The following is a 27,017-nucleotide window of genomic DNA, read 5'->3' on the forward strand; positions in this document are numbered from 1 at the left end:
AACAAAGGAGCACGCTAAGGAAGAGTCCGAACTTACCGACCGAACGCAGGACTAGAACCGCGCTCTGCTCGTACGGTCCCAAAATCTCCGGGAGGCCTTGTCCGCCATTTTGTTTCCAGGAACGCCGCCGCGTGGTGATTCGGTTGGTCAACTTGCGTCGATTTATATCGACGAGGCGAGAGAGATGCGAGCCGCATTTGGGTAGTTTTGGAACGTAGTTGAGGTTTTTACTCGGGGATTTGTGAGAGCCCGATCGTTCGGGGGTTAGGCTTGAGAAGAGAGGCCTCTCTTACCGACCGAGATCGGGAACTGGTCTCGAAGAGAGACGACGATACGTCTAGGGAAGGGGAATGTAAGGTTTATCGAAGACTCTTTTTGTGCGACTTACCTTGCGCGGTATTTGATCGTTTCCAAAAGGTTAAGATGGATTTCATCCGAATGAAGAAATAGGCGGAGAAGAAGAAGATCAATCGGCTCGGGTGATATTTCATTTTTTGACGCTCGTTTTGTTAAATAACGGTAGAAATCAATCGGAATGGAGGGATGAGGAGATCAAGAGACACAGGTTTAAGAGATCTAATAAGAGGCCAAAGTAGAGAAGCGCCCTGTGAAATAATGACAACTATTTTCAAATCGTAGAAATTCCTAAGAAAGATAAGAGAACCTCGCAAGAACGTAACGGCAATCGGTCAACGGGCCCCATTACGAAACCTTCATATCTTTCCGATTAAAGGCCTTCGGAAAGGACAATCTTTTTGACGAAAATCTAAGATGAAAAAAAATCGACACCTCCGACACTGAAATGCTGTACTGAAAGATACCCAAAGAGAACCCAGTCTCGAAAAGTTCAATAGAATAAACGACCTAAACGTTTATAACGTAAAAAATACGATTGACCAATATTCCCGGGTAAGTTGGAATTAAAAGTTGGGCCGTTACATCAAAGAAGAGCACTTTTCGGTTGGGGAAGGAAGACTTGATCGAAAATAAGGAAAAAACTGGCCCGAAAGATACCAAAGAGGGGAAGTTTTCACCTCCGCTTCCCCTCGCGGGGGCCGAGGGAGGAAGCGGCGGGATCGGCGGGCTGGCAGAAGCCGACGATAACGATAACGGGCCAGCCGGAGGAAGGACTTCGGGGTCGAAGTTCAGGACGAGCGGAGGCGTTTGCGTTTCGCGGCGCATCACGCCACGCGCGTCTCTTGTCGGCACGGATAAAGCTGACGAAATCGTACCGATCTCGCTCAGTCCTGTCAGTATTGTCTCCGTGGACGCGTCGGTAGCTGCGGCAGGCCACGCCGGCGTGGCCCTAACCAAACTCGACCGAGGAAGACGCGAGTTTCGGCCGCGGAGCGCTGACGGCGCCACCGTCGGAAATCTCACGGGAGGACACTCAAGGGGAGTCGAAAAAGAAGGAAGAGCGAAGTCGCGCCGAAAAAATTGGGAAAAAATCTATTCCACTCGGGGGACCCGAGGGAAGCCGGAGAGTCGGTTGTTCTTCGGTAAGAAACGGCGAGGTCTCGATAAGAAATCGTTTTCCGGGCAGAGCCGCTGCAGGGAACCCGCGAGCTGGAGGTCGAGGTGTTCGGGGAATCGTCACTTCTGAAGAGACCGGCTACACGACGCTTACTCCGGTGTACGTATGGCAGTTGGACGTTACCAGCTGATCGTAATGCTCGCCCACAGCTGACGCCGGAGGATCTTATTTTCTTATTCCAAGCACGCCAGTCAGGATGATTCGCATATTTGCCGACGCCTTCAAAAACCTCATAAGTGAGTTTTAAGGTGGTACTGGATGAATTGCTTCTTCCTCGTTGTGGAATGAGAACAAACCCTCTGAAATGGTTTCGCGAGGTTAAGGTGATGTGTGGAAGTGGCGTAGAAGGGGTCTCGTTTATATGAAACTTTCCTCCGAAATGGGTATACCGAATCGATTCAAACTTTACGATGTAAATAGGGAGGGTACAAGGAAGGTCTTGAAACTCGTGGAATTTCAATTTTTATAAAAATTGATTCATAGATGTTTTTAAACTTTGTTGTAAAAGATGAAATTTCTGGAGGGTCTGGACCTTCCTTATAGCCTTCACATTCACAATGTAAAGTTTGAAACGATATAAATAGGGAGGATACGAGGAAGGTCTTGAAAGTCATGGAATTTCAATTTTTTTCAAAATTGGTCCATACGTGTTTTTAAACTTTGTTGTAAAAGATGAAATTTCTTGAGGGTCTGGACCTTCCCTATAGCCTTCACGTTCACAATGTAAAGTTGGGAACGATTCGGTACACCCAGTTCAGCGAAAAGTTTCATGAACGATCGACCCCTCGGATGTCATTTTTACATCCCCTTAAGGTGATGTGAAAGTGGCGTCGAAGAGGTTTTGTTTATAAAACTTTTCTCCCAACTCGATTTACCGAATAGTTTGAAACGTTACAACGTGAATAGGGAGACTATAACGAAGATCCTGAACCTCATGAAATTTCAATTCTTTTCAAATTTCTTTATAGATATTTTAAAAGTAGTTCATAAAAAATGCAATTTTCCGAGTTCCAGGACCTACCTTAGGGTCTCCATATTTACGTTTTAAAGTATGAAACGATTTGAGCCCCCCAGTTCTATGAAAAGTTTTATGAACGACTGAGCTTTCGGATGCCACTTTCACATCCCCTTAACGGCGTTTCTTCTGTTACATTTAATTTGGTTAGACGAATCGCAAATGGTGAATTAGGTTAAGCTCGTCGATTCTTTATTCGTTCGGTTTTTTCCTTTCATTGCGATTACCTCGTCATCGTGTCATAACTTCAATTTACGGTTCACCTTCACCGTGGTCGAAGAACGGAATACGTGACCGAAGAAACGTACGAGGCAAGGTGCGTGTCGAAAGAATCTCTATTCTCAAGCGTTGTCGGTTCGAACCCTAACTCTGGGAGGTCTAAACAATTTTCCACAAGTGGAACGAAAGGATGAGACAACGGAATCGCCAACAGGACGGAATTCGATACGACCCGTCGAAGTGCATTATAATCTGCCACCGCATGTGAAAAAGTCTCGTCGCCTTCGACGCTTGCACTCTAGATTTCCGGTCGTTACGAGTTTCTTTCGACTTGGATTGATATTGCGCGATTTAAGGTGAAGTGAAATCCCCTTTAAATCAATCGATTCGAATACAACACCTTTTTTTTAAGGGTATTGGACCAAACTGTCCTAAACTTTGACACATCACTTCTGATCATCTAAGAATTGTCCTGACACATTCAACATTTGGATTTTTTGAAAAAATTGTTTAACTCAGCCCAGACCAGTACCAAAATGGCGTCGAGCTCTCATATTTCGATCAATATACAATGATCGAGGGCTCTGATATGAGAATCGAAAGGGTCAGGACAATTTTACGACAATTTAGAACACTCTGGTAATCGAGAAACTCGCATTTGAACGGGGTAAAGGCAAAAAAAGTGTTTTATGCGCTTCTATGGCAAGACGATGGAAATACGAGGTCTCGGAGTGAAAATTTAACTGACCTGAAAATCACAGATGGCGCAGGGGGTCTCTCTGCAGTCAATTAGGGCCCCAGAAAGCACGAATCTAGAGGATTTCTGGAGTTTTACTTCGATTTCTTTATAATTATTGTACGAAAACGACAAATGGAGTATGCCATTTAGTATAATACCCAATATAATTCGACACAGCTGTCGATATAAAAATGAACGTCGGCTACGTAAGTGTTTAGAAAGATATTCTTTATCGACGTCGATCAAGTTCCTCGACGTGTTTCACTTCACCTTAACGATGGTCTAGTCAGTCATTTCTCACGTAATCTGCAGTTTGTAAAAAGGTGAATCCAAAATTAGTATTCGAGACTCGTCTTGTACGTAGATTGTTGGGTGGAATTTGATGGACAGCAAATGGAAATGGTTCCTCAAGATACGCGAAGAAGTCTTTTGAATTATCAGTCGTATAGATAAATTCAGGGACTCCGTATGTACTCGATAAAACGATAATGTACTTTGGTTCATTTGGGTATTTGGCTCGTTACAAGTTCTGCGTTTCAATGTGCTCTTTTGGTCCGGAGAAAACTGCGACAACCAAATATTTACCTTAGGACGACTCGGGACGGGGAAACATCCGAAAGTTCCGAAGTTCGGTTCTTTTCCTTTCGAAGTATCTTCAATTTTTCCTCTCGTTACGTGTTGAAAGCGTCATAACTGTAAAATCAAACGGAACTCCTGAAATTACCGCGCGCACTTGAGGTGCAATTGCTCCTGCAAGAAAAGCGCCCGGAGCTTCCATAATGAGTAACGTGCATCGACATTTCCCAATTATAATGCCTTCGGGATGTCCAAAATAAATGGCATCGATCATTTTAACGATTTCATCATTTCTGGTTCCCCCCCACATCTCTTGGATAAATGTTCCCGCCAACCTAATGTCCAAATTTTTACGAATCTTTAGTAAACTTTCAATGTTATTTCCTAGGAAAATAAAACGTGCAATCGCGGCCATGAGAACGTTCGATTATTAGAAATTGAAATTTTCCTAGTGGAATGTTATATGACTCTTAATTAAGGAGAGATCTGACTTTTAAAATGTTCTGTTTTTACTCCTTTTCTTTTTTTAATTTTATAGGTTTTGTCCACTGCTGTTTATGTTATGAACTAATCGAGAGAACGTACACTAACACTCATTTCCGCGTCTTTCTGACCGTGAAAAATGCATTTTTCAATTTTAACGTGAAAAATGTAAAAATCGTGCAGGGTTTTCAAGGGTCATTGATATTTTGTCTGGTCACGGTAAAATTGTTACAATACTTTGTATGTACATCTTTCAGTTTTAATATGAAATATGTAAAAATCGTGCAGGGTTTTCAAGGGTCATGGTTAGTTTGTTTGGTCACGGTAAAATTGTTACAATACTTTGTATGTACGCAGTATGTGGAATATAAAAAGAAATCATTGTCCACTGCTGTTTATGTTATGAACTAATCGAGAGAACGTACACTAACACTTATTTCCGCGTCTTTCTGACCGTGAAAAATGCATCTTTCAGTTTTAACATGAAATATGTAAAAATCGTGCAGGGATTTCAAGGGTCATGGATATTTTGTCTGGTGACGGTAAAATTGTTACAATACTTTGTATGTACGTAGTATGTGGAACATAAAAAGAAATCATTGTCCACTGCTGTTTATGTTATGAACTAATCGAGAGAACGTACACTAACACTCATTTCCACGTCTTTCTGACCGTGAATAATGCATCTTTCAGTTTTAACATGAAATATATAAAAATCGTGCAGGGTTTTCAAGGGTCATGGATAATTTGTTTGGTCACGGTAAAATTGTTACAATACTTTGTACGTACGCGGTATGTGGAATATAAAGAGATATGAAAATCTTTTTCCAACCCATTAAGGTCTAAACTATGACAAATTATTTTTCTTTCTTATTTTGCATTCTCCGTACTCCCGCTCGCAATTTGTTCTCGTAAACATGTACAGGATGTATGTCATATATTATACATTTATGTATATGAATTCGTACACACGGATATATAGGAAGTACACATATGTATACGTATATGCACGTATGTTTATACATATACAACTCAAACCCGATGCGCTGCATACGTTATCCACGATATCTCGTGTTTTCCCGCGATATTAGGATAACAAGGAGTCTTGTCATAACAGTACTCTATGACGTACTGGATTATTGTCCTCTATTATCTTAAAGTACCTCCTCACCTAGTTACGAGCATATTATCGACACCCGAGGGTTAGTTGTCAGTAACGTAGGTACGTTGTCATCGAGAGTAATGACAGTGCGTGCTTGCACATCCTATCATTCGTATATTCTTGTTCAATTGGATGAATTATCGCGATGGGGCAAATTGTTTCATATCTTGAAAAAGTCGAATGATGAACATAAGAAACTCAAAGATTCTGGACATTTTGGTTTACTAAAAATATTGCTAAATCTACATGAAACATTGAATTAATGGGAATACTCTACTCATTTGCAAATGGGATGTAGTGTATTTAAATATGACATTTGTTTGACAAGTAAATGTAGTGCAATCAATGTTGACTTTAGTGCCATTCAAATCCTATGCGATGATGGGCGTATTTTATTTCTTCCTGTTGTTTATTATTAATCCATTGGCAGGATAGCCGCACAACACTACGGAAGCACATCAAAATCGAAAATTGCTCAAAAACAATGTGCAATGGTTGACGAGCACAGAAATAAGTCGACAATAAAACAAATAGTAGAGTACTAGATATAACAGAATGTCTGGGAACTTATATACATAGTCATGTATATAAAGCTGGAATTGCCACTTTAGCACAATTCAATAAAATTTGTTGCAAAATTTATTGCTAATTTAACGGCTATTTTATTACACAAGAAAAAAATTTTTTGCTCTTATACTTTTCCGAAAAATGGTGGCGATGTCAGCTTTCTATAAAGCTACCACTGCCACAATAAAAAATAATTATTAAGTAAATGTTCATTGATGAATTATATACCAGAATTTATTGCTATTTAATTGCTCGCAGAAAAACCACATTTCAATTCTTTTACTCACCCCTAAAGAGGTGAATTGCCACCCCTAGTGCTGATCGCAGGACCAACATGAAAAACGTCTGAGAATCGAACTATTTCTTCACGTAGGAATTAATTGATAATTAATTGCTCCGTGAAGAACCAATATCTTCGTAAAAATACAATTTTCAAACCTACATTAATTAGCAATTAATTCCCACATGAAGAAATAGTACGATTCTCTCATGTTTTTCATGTTTCTGACCTGCGATCATCACTAGGGGTGGCGATTCACCCCTTTAGAGGTGAGGAAAAAAATTGAAATTTAGTATTTCTGCGAGCAATTAATTTGCAATAAATTCTGGTATATAATTCATCGATGAACATTTACTTAATAATTATTTTTTATTGTGGCAGTGGTAGCTTCATATAAAGCTGACATCGCCACCATTTTTCGGAAAAGTATAAGAGCAAAAAATGTTTTTCTTGTGTAATAAAATAGCAATAAATTAGCAATAAATTTTGCAACAAATTTTATTAAATTGTGCTAAAGTGGCAATTCCAGCTTTATATACATAGTCTTTAAAGCATCTCATACATGTACAATGCGTACCTACGTAACATACGTGATACAAAAACACCTGTTGATGATGGTTCTTCCCTATAAATGCCATGAGGTTAAAAGTGTAATCAATCAGGAGCAATTAACTTTAAAGGACGAACTAATAAGTGATTTCTATTGAATTAAATTTGTCTTCTCCGTGATAAAAAAAATCCTTCCTATACAAAAGCAATAGTCAAGTCAGGTCGAACGAGCAAGAAATAAAATCGTAATTATTTCGGCATACTTCCCCGACAATTTGGGATGCATTAGATGCGACTCAATGAGAGCATCTAGACTTTAAATTTTAAATTCAAAAGTCGAAAGATGAACATAAGAAACTCAAAGATTCTGAACATTTTGGTTTACTAAAAATATTGCTAAATCTACACGAAAGATTGAATTAACGGGAATACTCTACTCATTTTCAAATGGGATGTAGTATATTTAAATATTACATTTGTTTGGAAAGTAAATTTAGTGAAATCAATGTTGACTTTAGTGCCATACAAGTAGAGTACTAGATATAAGAGAATGTCTGGGAAACTAGAGTCTTTAAAGCATCTCATACATGTACAATGCGTACCTACATAACATACGTGATACAAAAACACCCGTTAACGATGTTTCTTCCGTATTAAATGCCATGAGGTTAAAAGTGTAATCAATCAGGAGCTATTAACTTTAAAGGACGAACTAATAAGTGATTTCTATTGGATTAAATTTGTCTTCTCCGTGATAAAAAAAATCCTTCCAATACAAAAGCAATAGCCAAGTCAGGTCGAACGAGCAAGAAATAAAATCGTAATTATTTCGACATACTTCCGCGACAATTTGGGATGCATTAGATGCGTCTCAAGGAGAGCATCTAGACTTAGGCAATTTTTATTTCGCCCGCCTTTTGTAAGTCAATTATTTTCATTAAGTGGAGTTCCGTTTGTACGTCTTAATCAGTAAAAGGGCCCGACAATCGTTTTCAATTGCAGGAGATAAGTTTTAAATTCAATACGGACAGTTAATAGGATCCTTGCTCTTTCCGACTTCTTCAGCGATCCACTAATCCACTTCCGGCTGCCAGTCGGATTATTTCAGTACATTGTTGTACATGTTCGATAACTTGTTATATTTTTTTTTGCGCCATTTGTTTGGATAATTATGTTCTTGTAATATTTAATAACGTCTCGACGTACACGATTTACCTTTAGTCGCTCACAAGGAGCTATCAATCACTATTTTTCAATTAGTTTATCGGCTTTTGAATTGGACCATAGACTTGACAAGTGCGAAGTGACTTCTTGAATTTCTCGAGATGAGAGGTAAAAGGAATCATCGTTATCAGTTTATTTTCATTGGTTTTGATTTTTTAACAGAATTATCGAACACATCTTCAACTATCGACAGTTTCAGTCGTAATAGTGAATACGAGATTCTCGAAAAAATTCCACCTTCAGAATATTGAACGCTTAATCGACGTCCTAAGGTGAAGTGAAACATGTCGAAGAACTTGCTCGACGTCGGTAAAAAATGTTTTTTCTAAATACCTACGTTGTCGACGTTTGTTTTTATATCAACCGCTGTGTCGAATTATATTGAGTATTGTACTAAATGGCACACTCCATCTGTCGTTTTGGTATAATAATTATAAAGAAATCGAAGTAAAACTCCAAAAATCCTCCGGATTCATAGTTTCTGAGGCTCTAATTGACTGCAGAAGGACCCCCTGCGCCATCTGTGATATCAGTGTCAACTAAACTTTCACTCCTAGACCTCGTATTACCACAGTTTTAGCGTAGTTGTCGCACAAGACACTTTTTTTCTCTTTATCCCGTTCAAATGCGAGTTTCTCGATTACCATAGTGTTCTAAATTGTCGTACAATTGTCATAATTTAGAACACTCTGGTAATTGAGAAACTCGCATTTGAACGCTATAAAGGGAAAAAAATAGTGTTTTGTGCGCTTCTATGCCAAAACGATGTGAATACGAGATCTCGGAGGGAAAATTCGATTTCTTTATAATTATTGTACGGAAACGCCATATAGAGTATGCCATTTAATGCAATACCCAATATAATTCGAAAAAGCTGTCAATACAGGCTCTAATATCAGAAACGAAAGGGTTAGGACTATTGTACGGCAATTTAGAACACTCTGGTAAACGAGAAACTTGCATTTGAACGGGATAAAAGCAAAACAAATGTCTTATGAGCGGATATGCTAAAACGATGGGAATACGAGGTCTCGGAGTGAAAATTTAGTTGACACTGATATCACAGATGGCGCAGGGGGTCCCTCTGCAGTTAATTAGAGCCTCGGAAACTATGAATCCAGAGGATTTCTGGAGTTTTACTTCGATTTCTTTATAATTATTGTACGAAAACGACAGGTGGAGTATGTCATTTAGTATAATACCCAATATAATTCGACACAGCTGTCGATATAAAAATGAACGTCGGCAACGTAAGTGTTTAGAAAGATCTTCTTTATCGACGTCAATCAAGTTCCTCGACGTGTTTCAATTCACCTTAACGAGACTAACGTATGGATAATGAACCTTCACATGTAAATACCTACGGGATGAAAATAAACAGATAATGGAAATAAGATTTTCCCAAAAAATCCTTCAATCTTTGAGTTACGTGACCCGCGTCTTCGTGCAGTATATCGGCACTGGTACTGAAAAAGAAACGTTTCCTTTTTTCCTCCCGAAATGACGAAAGAACCATCATCCGAGAATCACTCGGAGGCGTGATAGGCGCGTGCTCGGAGTGTGGCAGAAGAGAAACTAAAAATAAAGTGAAAAAGGAAACATGGCGCGATAATGTTCGGTCTGACCCCGGGAACGCTCCATCGATAAAGATTCTCGTCGCCCGACTATTCACCGGATTTCTGTCCACTCTTCCTCTTTCGCCCTCTTATTTGAACGCGATAAGGGGTTGCGTCACGGAAGACCGATTGAATTTTTCTCGGATTTCGCAGGGAATAATTTCCGCTCTGGGCCGGTTCACGCCGAGATTTCCGACGAATCCTGACACTCAGTCGTTGATCTCCCTTATCGAGAAGTCAGTGAGGTCACACCTCGGGAACTCTGTTGATAACTCATCGATGGAAACAGTAATTGGTGTCATCGGGGCGAAATTAATCCGTCGACCCGCGGAATTTAGGAATACGGCACAAACAGACCGATAACGGGGGACCAAATATTTTCGCCGGAAAGAAATTGATCTTTCGAGGCGTTACCGATCACGATTATTTCCTTAAGGTGAAGTGAAACACGTCGAGGAACTTGATCGACGTCGATAGAGAAGATTTTTTTACATGCCTACGTTGCCGACGTTCGTTTTTATATTGACAGCTGTATCGAATTATATTGGGTATTGTACCAAAAGGCATACTCCACCTGTCGTTTTCGTACAATAATTATAAAGAAATCGAGGTAAAACTCCAGAAATCCTCTAGATTCGTGCTTTCTGAGACCCTAGATGACTGCAGAGGGACCCCCTGCGCCATCTGTGATTTCCAGGTCAATTAAATTTTCATTCCGAGACCTCGTATTCCCATCGTTTTGACATAGAAGCGCATACAACACTTTTTTTGCCTTTACCCCATTCAAATGCGAGTTTATCGATTACCAGAGTGTTCTAAATTGTCGTAAAATTGTCCTGACCCTTTCGATTCTGATATCAGAGCCTTAGATAATTCTATATTGATCGAAATATGAGAACTCGACGCCATTTTGGTTCTGGTCTGGCCTAAGTTAACAAAATTTTTCCAAAAATCCAAAATTTGAATGTGTCAGGACAATTCTTAGATGTGTCAAAGTTTCGGACAGTTTGGTCCAATACCCTTAAATAAAAGTGTTGTATTCGAATCGACTGATTTGAAGGGGGTTTTACTTCACCTTAAGGTGAAGATGAAACGTTCAAGGGTATTGGGTAGAACCCTCTAAAACTTTGACACATGACTCGTGAGCACCTAGGAATTCTGACACTTTCAAAATTCGGAATTTTGGAAAAAAATGTCTTAATTTGGCCCAAACCAGAATCAAAATGGCGTCGAGTTCTCATATTTCGTTCGATATCCAATTATCGAAGACTCTAATACGAGAAACGAAATTATCAGGACAATTGTACGACAATTTACAACACCATATTAATCGAGAAACTCACAGTTGAACGGGATAAAGACAAAAAAAAGTCTCATGCGCCGCTATACCAAACCGGTGGGAATACCAGGTCTCGGAATAAAAATTTAGTTAACCTGGAAATCACAGATGGCGCAGGGGGTCCCTCTGCAATCAATCAATGCCTCAGAAACCATGAACTCAGAGGATTTCTCGTGTTTCACTTCGATTTCTTTGTAATTCTCGAAACGACACATGCCATTTAGTACAACACTCGCTATAATTTGACACAGCTGTCGATATAAAAACCAACGTCGGCAACGTAGGTATTTAGAGAAACTTTTTTTACCGACGTCGTTCAAGTTCCTGGGCGTGTTTCACTTCACCTTAAACGGCACACTAAGCAAGGGAGATTAATTAGAAACGAATGTAGGGCTAATTAGAGCGAAAACTCCCCCCACCCANCCCAGGATCGGGTAAAACGGCTCCGCGGGGGGCGCTACGCGCCCGTTCTCCACTAATTTCTTACGACCCTCTTACAGAAGCCGCTTCTTTGGTAATGAGTTTTTACTTGGTTTTTCTCTAGCTTCCACGGCGGTGATCCTGAAGGCCGAGTCGGAAAACAACCGCATATCGAGTCTTTCCGGGGACGATCTCGGCGCGGGAGTGCGGATAGGACGGGACGAGGACGCAGTCGCGGATAGGACGGATCTCGTTATGGATTCGGCGCAGCCAGCCATGGTGAAGCAAGCCGACTACGTCGTAGGTCAGTATTATCCCTTGTTTACGGAGGCCCCGTCATCCCCTAATTCTTCATCTACCGCCGATTTATCGACCCGAGTAAGCTGAACGTCCGATGACGTTGAATAATTTTTTTCGCTTTTTTTGTTTTTTTTTAGAACTCCAATCGTAGCGCTTTAGACTTGGATTCTCTCTCGGGCGAGGCTCGAGTAGCTTCTGTCGCAATTATCGACGTTATCTTTCAAGGCGCTCTAGAGATCCCGTCTGTTTTTTTTTTTCTTCTAAACGTTTTTCTAATAATCGATACGAAATTCTCCATGAATTTTGCCCGGTTTGGCCCCACGGAACGAAATTCGACCCGGTCTCGTTAAGCTGGTTAAGGTGGTGTGAAAGTGGCGTCGGAGAGGTTTTGTTTATAAAACTTTTCTCCCAACTCGGTTTACCGAATAGTTTGACACTATAACGTGAATAGGAATACTATAAGGAAGGTCCTGAAACTCGTGAGATTTCAAGTCTTTTCAAATTTGTTTATAGGTATTTTGAAAATAGTTTATAAAAAATGAAATTTCGCGAGTTTCATGGCCTACCTTAGGGTTTCCACATTCACGTTTTGAAGTATGAAACGATTTGAGACACCCAGTTCGTAGAAAAGTTTTATGAACGATTGACCCCTCGGATTACACTTTTACATTCCCTTAAGGTGGTGTGAAAGTGGCGTCGGAGAGGTTTTGTTTATAAAACATCTCTCCCAACTCGGTTTACCGGAGTTTGAAATGTTACAACGTGAATAGAGAGACTATAAGGAAGGTCCTAGAACTCGTGAAATTTCAAGTATTTTCAAATTTCTTTATAGGTATTTTGAAAATAGTTTATAAAAAATGAAATTCCGCGAGTTTCAGGACCTACCTTAGGGTCTCCATATTCACGTTTTAAAGTATGAAACGATTTGAGACCCCCAGTTCTATGAAAAGTTTTATGAACGATTGAGCTTTCGGATGCCACTTTCACATCCCCTTAAGCCAACTGAAGCCGGTAGTTTCAAGTGGGTGGGTTTCGAGTGATTAGATTCTATTTTCTCTTATCAACGGAGGTAATTGCGCTCCTTTCTTCCTTCTTTTCATTTCGAAGGAAGGACTCGATGAAGCGGCTGTTGTTACTCGTCGGCGCGATTGCTTTCGGAATTGCGAGATATCGACCAAGTTGACTTTGGAATCCCCAGGAACCAATCAATATGAGTATAAGAAACCTAGTTAATCATTAGGGAGACTAGGATCCAAAGTTCACTGTGTCGAGATGTTTAATATCTTCGGACAGTTGGACGGTTTCAGGAAACTCGGTGTCCATGATATCGCCGGAAACTCGGGGGGAGGGGGGGATTTTTTTTCTGTGTGGTTTCTCCACCATTCTCATTAAGAAACTCGGTAGAGTGTCGTACCAAAGATGTATATAGAGGCGCGAAACTCAGACCTAGACATTATCTGCGATGTTCAGCCTGGCGTGTCAAATTGGACAACGAAAGTCGTTTGTTAAACCTCTTGAATGAGTAAAGTCAACTTTAATAAGGCCGTCGAGAGTGGACGAATTTTCTGCGTTTTTTTAAGCTACGAACGAAACCGATTGGTCCATTTAATACGGATGTGCATTTTTGTAATATTTCACTTCGCTTGGGTCGCTTGAATTTACCCATCTCGCACGAAATGGCATCAATCGAAAGTGGACGATTTTTCTGCGTTTTTTAAGCTACGAACGAAACCGATTGGTCCATTTAATACGGAGATGTGCATTTTTTAATATTTCACTTCGCTTGGGTCGCTTGAATTTACCCATCTCGCATGAAATGGCATAAACCAAAGGTGCAGTTAGTTCACAAAGCGGAGTGACAAGTACTGCTGTACCGTTTCATATGTTCCTTAATACTATCGATGTCAAACTTGTTATTGTTAGTAATGTTAACGAGCGATTGTTTTTTTTACTTTTTCAGACGTCGTTCTACCAACCGTCCTGATCGCCTTGCTCTTCGTGGGCAATGCAATCATCATCTACATTATCTTCCAGTACAGGAAGAGGTAATTTTAATGATACTTTGTCACTGATATGGGTATACCGCAAACAGTAAGATAAAGTTAATGATAAAGGATACGGTAGAATAAAAATATGTCCAACTTTCTCTGAATCGCGTAGGAGTATTTTATACAAGCAATGTTCAGTCTGATTATCTAGTAACTATGAAGATCGACGAAAAGGTACAATCTCGCGGACTCTCGATAAGTTTCTTCGGTTCTGTTCGGTATACTACGTATGAATTTTGATTAATACGTCTCTAATTCTATAATCTTTGGTTACAGAAAAATCCCAGCAGCGACCGAGCGAGAGGAAGTGGCTTTAAGGCAACCGTCGAACGTTCCTCAAGTTTGACCGGGGCTCGAAGAAAATTTAGATTAGGTTTGCACGTAAATTCGGAGACACAAAGAGTTCATAACCGAGGCCTAAGTAGACCCTCGTGCGCAGTCGACAATGGCCAGGAGTTCGGAAGGCCCGTTCCAAAAGGAAAGGGCCGAGAAGACATCTCGTAGCTGAAACTGCCGAAAATTGGCGAAAATTGCTCGCCCGGGGAGAGAATACACCATCGACGTCCTCCTTTTCTTCGTTTTCCTCGAGACAGATACCCTATGGCGTGTCTGAAAACTATCTCATCTCATAACACTGTATCCTCTATCTCTCCTTTGCATTTTGCGAAGCGATTCATTGCCCAAGGCGAAGCGGAAGCGTCCACTTTGGGGCGCGCTCTTTCCTCGCATATTCCCATCGCCATCGACTCGATCTTCATGACGCATCTCAATCGTGTTAATTATAGTATAGGGAGATACATAAAACTATAATTCGTCCAAATTGTAATTAAGTTAAAATAAAGGATGTTTTCATAAGAACTAAGTGAGTTTCGATTGCGTAGACGTTAGAAACAGATAATACATAAAATTAAGAGCGCTCACCACTCTAGCGATTTTGCAGGGCCTCACGGGGACAACGATTCCGAACGTATTTCTAAACCGACCGAGCTTAACGAGTGCTCATATCGAAGATGAAATGTTGACCTGTGTTTATATGAGCCCATAATTATGAAAGTGGTCCAAGTCAAAATTAAAAAAAAAAATGAGTTTATCAGTTATTTCACCCTACATCATTTTAAACTAAATTAATTAAATGTAATTTTTACGATATTGTCAAAAATGAATCATTCGATAGTGGTTGTAATTTCAACATTATATGGAATTCATTTAGTGTTAATTATGAAAGTGGTCTAAGCGAAAAATTTAAAGAAATTATATAAACATAACCATAAAATGGCACGTGGCCCTCTAGCGCGTTTTTGAACTACACAATAAGCCGACAAATGACAATCAAACGATAACAGAACCGACAATACTTTCCGGTCTACCTAACAATATATGGAATTCATCTAGTTCTATTTTGAAAGTGCATTGATTCAGTTGGGCTCTTCCGAACTAATTATCGGCGGAAAATTAATTGATATATTTTACCACTATGTCAACAGATAGCGGTTCGGGTAAGTTAATGACAACGTACTTATTATGTGAATACGTTAATTATTATTCGGATATGATGTGATTTGCAGATATTATACGACCACGTAATATTTCTTCAGATGATTCTAAATTCCACGTTTTGAATCNCAATGTCCTTTTACCTAGGAAGGAGGTGCTTGATCGAAAACCGCTCCCATATAAATACACGTCAACATTTTATCTTTAAAACGAGCACCCGTTCAGCTCAATCGGTTGAGAAATACGCTCAACATCGTTGTCCCCGTGGAGCACCTTTATCAGGATTTTCGAGTTTCTCGCGAGGAATTTGGGCATTCCTTAGCCACCGTTGCCGACTCTAGGCGGAGCGCCCACCTGGCGTGTGCGTACGGCCGGGGGTCACCCACGTTTCGGCGACTAGTCCAGAGGCGTCTAGCCGTTGTGTGAGTCCTATACGTGCAAAATACGCACACATTTTTCACCCGTTGCTAAACACCACCCATTATGCGTCGCGTCTCCCTCATCCGAGCGAGAAAGTACGTTTTGGTTACCTCCCGAATTCGATGCTAATGCCATCTAGCGGTGGAAGTCATCGTCCCCACATTGGTGGTGAACGCCGTTAATAGAACCTAAACTTTCGGCCCAAGAGAGTGTCGATTAAAAGAAATTGATTTATTTGAATTTACTTACTGTTACTTATTGATCTATGTATTTACACCACAAATTCTGTCGCCTCGTTGAGGAATCAAATGCATTGTACTGTACATTCATATTCTCCTAAATTAGGAGATCAGAAATATTTTTGGAGGGGCTCCCCGAGGATCTCTTCTAAAGTACGGACTGCATTTTGGGCATTTTTCTCCGTTAATTCGTCTTCGTCCTCCAATAATTCGGCGAGGAATGGGACGGTCTCTGGGAGCAGAGGCATAAAGTCGCTTCCCAATTTCCTCGCAATTTCAACCTGCAACAATGCAAGAACTGTTAACTTCTCGTGGCACTGAAATATTCAGGGTAATTAACACGTTAAGCGCGGCGACAGTCCCTGGGGACTGATAATCAACTTTCCGTCTAGGCGGCCTCAGTCCCTGGGAACTGACACGGCATCAAGAATCCTATATATCAAAAATTGTACCGCCTAAACGGAAAGCTAAGCAAAGTCGGTTCCGCGCTCAACGTGTTAATGATCGTTTTAACTTCAGAAATTTTGTTCTTTAAACGTTGACATTATCTTAAGGTGATATGAAAGAGTCAGCCTGTATATATCTGAGAGGTCCAATGGTTGGAGAAAGTATTCTCCGAATTGGGGGTACCGATTCGTTTCAAATTTTACCACGGGAATATTGAGGCCCTAAAGTAGGTCCTGACATTCATGAAATTTCATTTTTCATCAAAAATTAATTTATTTGCCATGGACTAGAACCAACATGGCGTGGTCCGGGCACGTTTTTGATGTTTTACGCTTCTTGGAGATTTAGAATCGAAAATAAAGGGTTTCAGGACCTACCTCGAACAATTTAGAATACCGTACAAATGGAATGTTACACAGTCAGATGGGTAAATATGGAAAATACTTTCACCAACGATTGCAAGAGAATGTTGGCTTGTCTTGGGGCTAACGCGTGTGTTTGGAGCCTAAATTTAGTTGCAGCTAAACGTCACAGATGGCGACGTTGACCCTAAACAGTCGTTGGATTAATGAATCCACGGAGTTTCGATAGTTTTACGTCAATCTCTTCATCATTACTTTCCCTAAATGATATATGGAACGCTTTAGTTCGTATAATTCTCACCGTAGACTGTAAAAGACTTCAACATAAATATAAATGTCCACTTGTTACCACTTGAGGATTCGAAATGACGTTGCCACCAAAAAAGGTTTAACCCTTTGCGGACGCGACTTTTCCTTTATAAAAGCTTTTGGGCAGCCTTTTGCCGACACTCGTCCGCAAAGGGTTAAGTCAATTTTAATTCATCGACCTCGATTAAAATTCTCAGCGCCTTTCATATCATCTTAATTATACTAACCAGAGAACCAAGCGCTGTATTCCGGACTTGCGGCTTCGTGTGTCTGGTTTTCAATAAAGTTTGATACACCAATTGTTTGTGCAACGAGTCGTCTTGAATGGCTCCTGCGAAAGATGCGATGCAAGGAACGATAAGATCTTTCGCTCGTGTTTCATAGTCCTGCGTACTGCCGACAGTGTTCTCTATTTGATCCACCAATGGTTGGGCAAGGGCCTCAAAGCGTTCTTGGTTTACGAAATTTTGCGCATCGTAATTAAATATCCTATTTAAAGTGAGGAGAATCGCCTCAATGAGCTCCACTTTATTCTTCTCCAACGTCAAGGTCAACTCCTGAGAATCCTCAGATATAATATTGTTGCTAACCAGAAGTAATGCAGCATGTTTCAGAAAATGGCCCGCGAATAATACAAACAAGGATTTCAAGCATTCCGCTACGTTTGCCGATATCCTGGAAAACGGAAAAACACGATCAGTAGAGAACTATTCATCTAAATGATATCTATCCAAAGTTCGAATTACAACCAAAATCTTAAGGTGAAGTGAAACACGTCGTGGAATTTGATCGACGTCGATAAAGATTTTTCTAAATGCCTACGTTGCCGACGTCGTTTTTATATTGACAGCGATATATTGATATCGAATTGTATTGGATATTGTACCAAATGGCATACTCCACCTGTCGTTTTCGTACAATAAATATCAAGAAATCAAAGTAAAACTCCAGAAATCCTCTGAATTCGTGCTTTCTGGGGCCCTAATTGACTGCAGAGAGACCCCCTGCGCCATCTGTGATTACCAGGTCAATTAAATTTTCACTTCGAGACCTCGTATTCCCATCGTTTTGGCATAGAACCGCATACAACACTTTTTTTGCCTTTATCCCGTTCAAATCCGAGTTTATCGATTACCAGAGTGTTTTAAATTGTTGTAAAATTGTCCTGACCGTTTCGTTTCTCATATCGGAGCCTTCGATAATTGTATATTGATCGAAATATGAGAGCTCGACGCCATTTTGATACTGGTTTGGTCTGAGTTAAAAAATTAAAAAAAAATCCAAATTTTTAATGTGTCAGGACAATTATTAGATGATCAGGAGTGATGTGTCAAAGTTTCGGACAATTTGGTCTAATACCCTTAAAAAAAAGTGTTGTATTCAAATCGACTGATTTGAAGGGGGTTTCACTTCACCTTAAGACGTCAGGACGTTTATCAAAATTCAGGACTTCGTCGAGAAGTTGTGATTTTGGTCAAAAGCAGAAGCAAGAAATTGCAAAGTTATAGCAATGTCAAAGTTATGATAGTTTACCTAAAGAATGTAATGTTCCGTAGCTTATGGCCGGGATTTCTAGCCGCCCAATCGTACAGCCTGTAATAAAGAGGTCTAAAAGTGGTCTCGCTCAATTTAAGAACTAGAGCCACCAAAGCTGTGCCAGCACTCTCTTCGACGTTAACAATTATCTTCAGGCTCTCCTCGTCGACCTCGTCTTCGTCGCTGCAACCCATGTCCTCCCGAAATTGTAAGACTTTCAGAAAAAAGGCTGCAAGGTCCGAAATGGCAACCTTTAAATCAGGGGATCGCACATTGGCAAAAGACTCTGACAAGACACTCATCAAGGGGCCGATGCATTCGTAAGACTTATTTGAAAGAAGTACTGCATAAGTCTTGTTCATTGCTGGCAGTAAGACCCGCAAAGGAATGCAATTAGACAGTTTCTGAGCAGTTGCATTTAACCTCGTTGTTATCAGGGTGACCTGTAAATACAAAAATGAATAGGATTACTTCTGGAAATGTCGAGCCCATAAAAAAGACGAAGAATGATTTCGATCTCCGAAGAAGAATTATAGTTGACTGTCCTTTTCGAAAATATGGTTCGATATGAAAAAGAAACTCTAACGTTATACCTTTGAATTTTCCTTGTCAGTGTAGAGGGCTTTCAATCGACTCAATTGAAGGAGCAGCTGATCCAAGTACAGCGACAGGAAGTTCCCGATTGATTCGACTATTTTCTGCAGGGCGCTAATTATGCTAATGGCTACAACATCCGGTGTTTCCTGGTTACAGCAAACTTCCAAAAGACGCAGGATCGCTGGCAAGAAATTATTCAATGACTGTATTGCGTGTACACGCATTGCACTGCATAATTCGGCAACGCAGAGCACGGCACTGGCAAGCACAGGACCGTCTCGGGTTTTCACAATCTTCGTGGCCATCTCCAGAATCTAGGTACAAGGAAATACGTAATATGGATTAATTTCATTACACTGGAGTTTTAAATTATTGCAAATGAAGCTGACCGTTTAAATGGTAGAGATCTACGTATATGTATCAGAATCATCAATTGTAGATTTTATAGACACAAGACTATGGCCTTCATATCTTAAGGTGATGTGAAAGTGGCGTCGAAGAGGTTTTGTTTATAAAACATTTCTCCCAACTCGGTTTACCGAATAGTTTGACACTTTACACCGTGAATGGGAAACCTATAAGGAAGGTCCTAGAACTCGTGAAATTTAAAGTCTTTTCAAATTTCTTTATAGGTATTTTAAAAATAGTTTATTAAAAATGAAATTTCGCGAGTTTCAGGGCCTACCTTAGGGTTTCCATATTCACGTTTTGAAGTTTCAGAGAATTCGGTGCACCCAGTTTAGAGAAAAGTCTTATAACTATTCTGACGTTTTGATACATAGAATGTCTAGATATATAGAATGACCCTTTCGTATCACCTTAAGGTGTATGTATAAAATGTCAAAATATTTATGAAGCTTTTTTCAAAACTGGGCGAGCCGAATCATTCGAAATTTCGGCATATGATTATGAATGCTCTATGGAAAAACGCAATGCTAGTAAAATTTCATTAAAAAAAAAAAAGAATGTTTAGTTAGGCTAGACTACAAGCAATATCTCATTTTTCTGTGAAAAATGAAGTCTTAAGAGCATCGCGTTTTTTTTTAGGGCCTCCATAATCACGTGTTAAAGTTTCAGAAGATTCGGTGCACCCAATTTAGAGAAAAGTCTTATAACGATTTTGACGTTTTGGTATATAGAATAACCCTTTCATATCACCTTAAAATGACATCTTCGCGTTCGACGCAGAATGAAAATCTTCGTACGCTTACCGGTTTAAAGACTTCGGGGTAATCGTTAGCCAGCAGCTTGGCCAACAGTTTGAAACTGATGAATGCCGTTTGTACGATCTCATCTTGCACATTTCCGGGCTTAACTTCCTTCTTGACTTTTCCATGAACTTTGACGAATTTCGTCAGAGGATCTATCAAGGTCAACAAATCTTCGCGATCGTTCTCTCCGAATTTCTTCTGCTGTATCCTGGCATTTAGCAGTTCAAGGGCGTTCTTTCTTACGGCCAGGAGGTCGTGCTCCAGAAGTCGCTTAATGCTGGCGATGAAGGTCTCGTTCGGCAGAAGGGCGTTCACCACGTCCAAGGCATCGTAGAGGTGGTGAAGGTAGACCTTCCAGTACTTGGCCTTCGGTTTGCCTTGATGAAGGTCGGCACTTCTGGAGGCGCTCTGGATCAAGATCACCAGTTCCACGATCAACTCGTCGTAGTAACTCTTCATAGCCTCGACCTCCTCTTCACTAAGGAGCGCCACTCTGTTTACGAACTCCGGAGCCGAAAGCACCGCTCCCAGGAAATTCACTAAAACATATTTGTACCTATCGAGGTACTTCTGAGAGATCTTAGCGACCCCGAAAACGTGGCCCGCGGAAATGCGAAGAGCTTCCTGCCTTTCAGGGTCCACTTCTACGGGTAGATCGCGCGCGAACGCCGCCAGTTTTACGCAAACCTCTACGAGTCTTTTCGGAGGGAACTCCGAGGAGATGTTCAGGGCGAACTCCAGCCTCTCGGAGGACGCCTTTTGCACCTTCTGCTGAGACAGCTGGAATCTAACTTGGCTGTCGAACGTTAGTAAATAGAAAAGATGGAGATGTTCCTCCAGGAGTTGAAGAAGCTTAACGAACAACGGAAGTCTTCGATGCTCCGGAATATCCGGGAGTGAAGTGACGAAGACTCTTAGTATCTGACAAAGATGTTTCTCATCCCCGGATGAGTTGACTATGGGTACCACAGTTTCGATGGTTTTGGATATTATTTGGATAGAGTAGGCGTCGTCCTGCCGTAGGACGGTATTTCCCATAAAGGTGAAAATCGGCATGATGTTGTGGAGAGCACTCTCCACGTCCGCAACTTTGAAAAGTTCTACCAGGACCATCAGAGCGTGGTGATGGGTCTGGGGATTTTGCGAGGTGCGGATGCACTGGGCTATCAGGTCGACCTGGACGTGGGCGTCGGGGATTTTCAGATTCTTCGAGGCCAAGTGATGAATCGACGACAGCAACAGTTGATTGGTATACTCCACTGGGTTCTGCTCCTCAAATGCAAGACACGTCCTCAGCAAATCGAATAGGGCTGGGAATAACGAGGCTTCGTGTTTTATGTTGTCCGTTTGTTGAATAAATTCTAAAACGGTGACTCCTCTTCGCCAGACACGAGAATTTACCACCTCGGGACTAGGGATCACTTCGGTGATTCGAGTTACTCTTCTCCTTTTGGAGTTAGTTCTCGTGGAGTTGGTTTCAGAGGCCTGGGTGCAAGCCTTCATGGCCTGCAGTTCTTTGATGATGAGGCTAGCATCGACGTTGATTCGTTTAACGGCTCTATTCACGCAAGTGACTACACTACCCAATTCGCAATCTGTCACCAGATCGACGAGTTTGGCTAAAACCTTACCCTGGAGAGCTAGCGAGACCTTGCCCAGAGAATCGAAGAAGAGCTCGTCAATCTGCTTGACGAGGATAACGCAAGGTGGCCAAAAACCCTTCTCGGTTGAAAGTTGAGACGACTGATCATCTATACAGGCTCTGAAGAATTCCCATACTTCGGAGCTCTTTAGAGCTTCCACCATTGTACCGTTGAAACGGAGAAGAAGATTCTTCAAAGCTTTCCCTGTAAAAGTGTTTCCAGGATTTGATCTCAGCTGTTCCAGAAGTTTGATGCCTAGAGGAGTAAGGATTTTAACGATCGAGGGGCCATTTACGTGCACCAGAACATCCAACAGCTGAGAGACGATGTGGATGGGAACGTCCTCTTTGGTGGCTGTCCTTAGCAGGGAGTCTCGAGCAACTTGCAATTTTTCACGAAGATTTTCATTGATTTGGTGACTTACGTCAGGGTCTGGAGAAAGCAGAGTGTACAGGGCCAAAGGCAGCTGATCACAATCTACGGCTATCTCCGTTTTCTTTGTTGCTAATTCATTCAGTAGAGTAGAGTAACCTTCCATAGATAAGTTAAACGTCTGCGACAGGGTCTTGAGGACGCCTAGAGCCGACTTTCTGACCTGACTGCTCTTACTGGAAAGAGCTATTAAGAGATTCGTTACAAAGACATCATCCAGAAAGGCCCACTGAAGCGTTCGACTGCTGCTAAGGAGCACCGCACTAATTTCTAAGCAATGCAGTGAAGTTTGCGGATCAACTGGCTTAATGTAAAACTGTGACAGAAAACGTACTACGGCTTGTGCGCTGGAAAAGTGTCTTCTAAGAAAGATCTCCAAGCACCACTTGTAGTGACTGGTCCACGCACTTTTCCGCAGACCCTCGAAAATTATCTGGAGCAATTGAAGAATCAAGAAACTACGTTCAGGATCCTTTTCAAAATCCACGACAGGATTAGCATTTAGGTCTAGGCGTCTGTGCACCATCTCCAGAATGTACGTGCCTACTTGCAGGGGTAAAATTCCTTTTGATGTAAACTGAAGAGCTTCTTCAATTTTATAGCTGTTCAGATGATTGCAGCCTGGTAATGGTAACACCTTCGGATATTGCGTCATCATCTTCGCAGCGATTTCTATTATCTCCCTGGCTAAAACTGGAGGTAATGATCCCACGGGTACTCTACAAACGGAGCCTAGTAACAGCATATTGAAAAACAGGGTTGAAGCATCGCCATGGAAATCTTGGTGCTTCATAGCATTTAATATGTGCGATGCAGGTGGAAGTAGGTCCCATTTTAGTATATTGTGAAACGCAGCTGATGCTACTGCTTCGGCACTTAAAATATCACCTAAGTCTTCTTTGACACTCTGCAGGTAGATATTATTTTGAGCAAAACTGGATTGTAAAACTTGCATTGCGATATCCACCTCTTCTTCGGTCTTGGGAAATAAATATGGCAAAGCTGCTACAAAAATTGTAGTGTTGTCACCCTGGTCGCATAGTTGCAGGAGAATCTTCAACGCTGGCTTCGCAAGAACTATTCTGGATTCTTCGTGGCACTCCGATAATAGAACCATCAGTTTTTCGACAAGAATGTTCTTTGGAAAAAGACTTTGTAGTCTTTTTAAGGGGAAGTTTAATAGCGTGTGAATGACATCTACATTGTCATCATTGAATCTCATTAATAAAGCACTTTTTACCATCTCTAGGAAAACCTCAGAGACTTCTTCACCACCTTTTGACATTTTCTTTAATGCTGCGATCCGGAAAATTGGATTTATATGATTTAAGCCATCTAAAATGTCTAAAGAACTTTCTGCAATATTAGCTCCAGAATGCCAGGAGATCAAACGTTGAAGAGATTTTTTCGATTTTGGATCGTCTTTGCTGGAGTTTCTTAAATTCTTCAAGTATGCGTCAAATCTGGTTGGATATCGTCGTTCTAAAGACCTATAGAAAGTGGTCAAAAAGTTCTGAGACTCGTCTGTGCGTTCTGTCAAATTTTCATCTACTTTCAATGCATTTGACAAGATGGAGTCTACCTCATCGTCTTCCAATGACATACGAGAAAAAATCTCATCCACCATATCCTGTACACCTTTACTGTCACATGAGTTTGTTAAAATACATTGAAAAGCTGTATCCAAAAGTGGAACTAAGAATTTAGAAATCTTTACCGACATGGTCTTTACTTTACATACCGATTCCACAAACCATGGTACCTCGGATAATCGCTGTACAATCCTCTCGGGAACAACTGATAATTGATTGTATGGTGATATATACAAAGATAGAAGCAATAATGTCGCTTCTTGTTTTAAAATTGGATCTTTAAGAATCTTTATCATTAAAAGCTCCATAGTTTCATCGTTTATCCTGACTTTAGTGGAAAGTTTCGCAAGTATCATATAACTGCCCGCTGCAAAGTCCGAGATAGAACTTCCAAGACCTTTTAAAAGACAAGGCAGCATATGATCAACGTAAATTTCAGTTATTGTGGTCAACTGGTGCACGGCACCTATCAAGGACATTGTGTAAAAAGCGTAAAGTGTACTCAAACTTGTAGCCTGGTCACCATAAACCTTTGTAGCTGTCACCACATGATTACACAAATGTTTTAATAAACCATAGTCTGATGCAACTCGATTCACTAACGTTATTGAAGATAAAGGTACTCCAGGCTTTTGCAATGGTTTTAGCCAATGCCACTTATCCCCAGGATTGGATACATCCACCAATTGTAATGCTCTATGGTAAAAACATTGAATTATGTATTTAGTTTATACAAATTTCAAAGGCATTATTTATCTCTAAATTAAGCAATACATACCTTACAAACATACGAGTCTCATGGTAAGGCAGTATAAGCATAAGAAACTGATCTTTGTTGAACTGATGGATATGAAAACGATGGATCAACCATTCGAGCGCTTTATGTGCAACATTTAATAGAAAATATGGTGACAAAAGGATGAGAAACTTTTCTATTTTTGAATCCAGTTTCTCGTTGACCTTTGCATCTTGAACAGAGCGTTCCAAAGACAAAGAAGACTGTGCAAACAGAGTTCCTTCATATTTTTGAAATAGATTGCTCAGTTTGATTAGATCTTGCAACCCACTTTTACCTGCACATATAATAATATGAATATGAAACATATTTACATAGATAATGGCTAAATAAAATCATTTACGCTACCAATATTTAAGACAGTTTCCCTGTCCAAATTAGCTGCTTCCCTTGGATCAAATAACAAGCTTGAACGTTTTTTGTCTTGAAGTAAAAGCTCCGTTTGTGGAGCCCTGAGTTTCCGCAGTTGCTCTGCCAAGGATGTACCCATCCTGGCTGCTACAAAGAAGTATAATTTATTTAGATACACATGCTATGCAGCTGTAATGACACATGCTTGGCACCCTAGTTTCAATTATTAGTCAAATTAGTTTTTAAAAACGAAATTTCTTTACGATACTTTCTAACCTATGCAAATAAGCATGTAGGAAAATAGACTTTTTACGCCAATAGATATTTGTAAACAATTTGTAGAGGAATTTCTAACTCGGTATAATAAAGGTATTCACAAATTACCTTTCTGCTAGATCAATAGCGTCAAAAATTATTCATGTACTTTTGAAAATTTCATTTACTAGAACTAACCTCAGAAACCAAATACTATTCACGTGGACGCCGCAGATGAGATCAAACCATAGACAAAGAATACAGAAGTCTCCATAGAAGCGCAGTTCCCGTGTTGACGCTTGATACCCAATAAATAGTAACCAAGAGGGACGCCAGATGACAACACGGACGAATTAAATATGGCGCGTTCCACCCATGCATGTCAGCAATATTTTGTCCGACTCGTTCGCTTATCATTTATTTTTTATTAATGATAAATAAAACACTGTATCAATATAATCACAGTACTTATTATCGAGCCTATTTGGCACATATAAACATTCTTTGTTATAAAACTTAATAGACCACGCTTTTTGGTACATACTTCGTCGCTATTCTTCTTCTTCTTGTTTTGTACTCTCTATCTAACTACACGATGAACCAAGGTGTGATTGCACGTTGCCCAATGCAGCATTTCCTCAACTGCGTATATAGGTACAGAGATGAGTTGGGAGATTGCTCACGGGCAGGGTCACGCGATCGCACAGTGTGCTGCCCTCTGATTTCGTACGTTAGCTTTCATCGTTTTTTGCCCCCAAGGGCGGCGCAACGAATTTCTGGTAGGGACTTGCGCAATCGCGATGGCTGTGCCATCTACCAGTTGCCGCTGGCGGCTCACGTATTCGTGATGGTAATACCATGTGACAGTTGACGGTGGTGGCTTACCATTATGGCAATCTCCTAACTCATCTCTGCCAAATCAGAGATGAGTTGAGAGATTCACGAGAAGGATCGAGCGACCGCGTCCTGTTCGACCTCCGGTGGAGGATGCAGCCGGCTAATGCACTTGCCACCTGTTACAAATCTGGGCAGCCGGAGAACCGGCTGAAAAAGTGAAGAACTCCTCACAAAAACTCCAAAACCCTGTACCTCCTCCGAAAAAAATCGCAGCCACTAGCTCGAGAGATCAATTTAAGCAGAACAATCTTCCCCATCAAGCTAAAAAACTGATGAACTCCTCACAAAAACTTCAAACCCTGTGTCTCCTCCGAAAAAAATCGCAACCACTAGCTCGAGAGATCAATTTAAACGGAACAACCTTC

General features: G+C 40.7%; 2 protein-coding genes across 4 annotated transcripts; one reads left to right on the forward strand and one right to left on the reverse strand.

Annotated features, from left to right (window-relative positions):
- The first annotated feature begins 526 nt into the window (after positions 1-526).
- On the forward strand, positions 527-14,929 carry LOC105702613. Its single transcript, XM_012430303.2, has 4 exons — positions 527-1,770; positions 11,848-12,027; positions 13,984-14,068; positions 14,348-14,929. The coding sequence occupies exons 1-4, from the start codon at positions 1,731-1,733 to the stop codon at positions 14,415-14,417; spliced, it is 375 nt and encodes a 124-aa protein (XP_012285726.1). The 5' UTR covers positions 527-1,730; the 3' UTR covers positions 14,418-14,929.
- Positions 14,930-16,230: 1,301 nt separating this feature from the next.
- Positions 16,231-26,034, reverse strand: LOC105702614 (HEAT repeat-containing protein 1). 3 transcript variants are annotated; one of them, XM_012430304.2, is made up of 8 exons: positions 25,954-26,034; positions 25,498-25,647; positions 25,132-25,426; positions 20,687-25,049; positions 19,472-19,789; positions 18,876-19,321; positions 17,570-18,017; positions 16,231-16,505 (listed from the first exon to the last, which is right to left on the reverse strand). In XM_012430304.2, the coding sequence occupies exons 2-8, from the start codon at positions 25,637-25,639 to the stop codon at positions 16,335-16,337; spliced, it is 6,183 nt and encodes a 2,060-aa protein (XP_012285727.1). In that variant the 5' UTR covers positions 25,640-25,647; positions 25,954-26,034; the 3' UTR covers positions 16,231-16,334. The 3 variants fall into 3 exon arrangements, with proteins under 3 accessions (XP_012285727.1, XP_023288717.1, XP_012285728.1); XM_023432949.1 differs by having other exon boundaries at positions 25,885-25,971; XM_012430305.1 differs by having other exon boundaries at positions 25,498-25,644; positions 25,885-25,966.
- Between the last annotated feature and the right edge of the window lie 983 nt (positions 26,035-27,017).

This window comes from Orussus abietinus, unplaced genomic scaffold, assembly GCF_000612105.2.
Source record: "Orussus abietinus isolate OABI.00-Male unplaced genomic scaffold, Oabi_2.0 scaffold412, whole genome shotgun sequence".
In the NCBI taxonomy this organism is placed as follows: domain Eukaryota; kingdom Metazoa; phylum Arthropoda; class Insecta; order Hymenoptera; family Orussidae; genus Orussus; species Orussus abietinus.

Bases quoted from the DNA above. Each gene is read 5' to 3' on its own strand.
- LOC105702613 (XM_012430303.2), top strand. From the start codon at position 1,731: ATGATTCGCATATTTGCCGACGCCTTCAAAAACCTCATAA. The intron at 12,028-13,983 runs GTCAGTATTATC...TTACTTTTTCAG, and splicing joins GCAAGCCGACTACGTCGTAG to ACGTCGTTCTACCAACCGTC. The intron at 14,069-14,347 runs GTAATTTTAATG...CTTTGGTTACAG, and splicing joins ATCTTCCAGTACAGGAAGAG to AAAAATCCCAGCAGCGACCG.
- LOC105702614 (XM_012430304.2), bottom strand. From the start codon at position 25,639: ATGGGTACATCCTTGGCAGAGCAACTGCGGAAACTCAGGGCTCCACAA. The intron at 25,427-25,497 runs GTAGCGTAAATG...TTATATGTGCAG, and splicing joins GGAAACTGTCTTAAATATTG to GTAAAAGTGGGTTGCAAGAT. The intron at 19,322-19,471 runs GTATAACGTTAG...TTGTATTTACAG, and splicing joins CTGACAAGGAAAATTCAAAG to GTCACCCTGATAACAACGAG.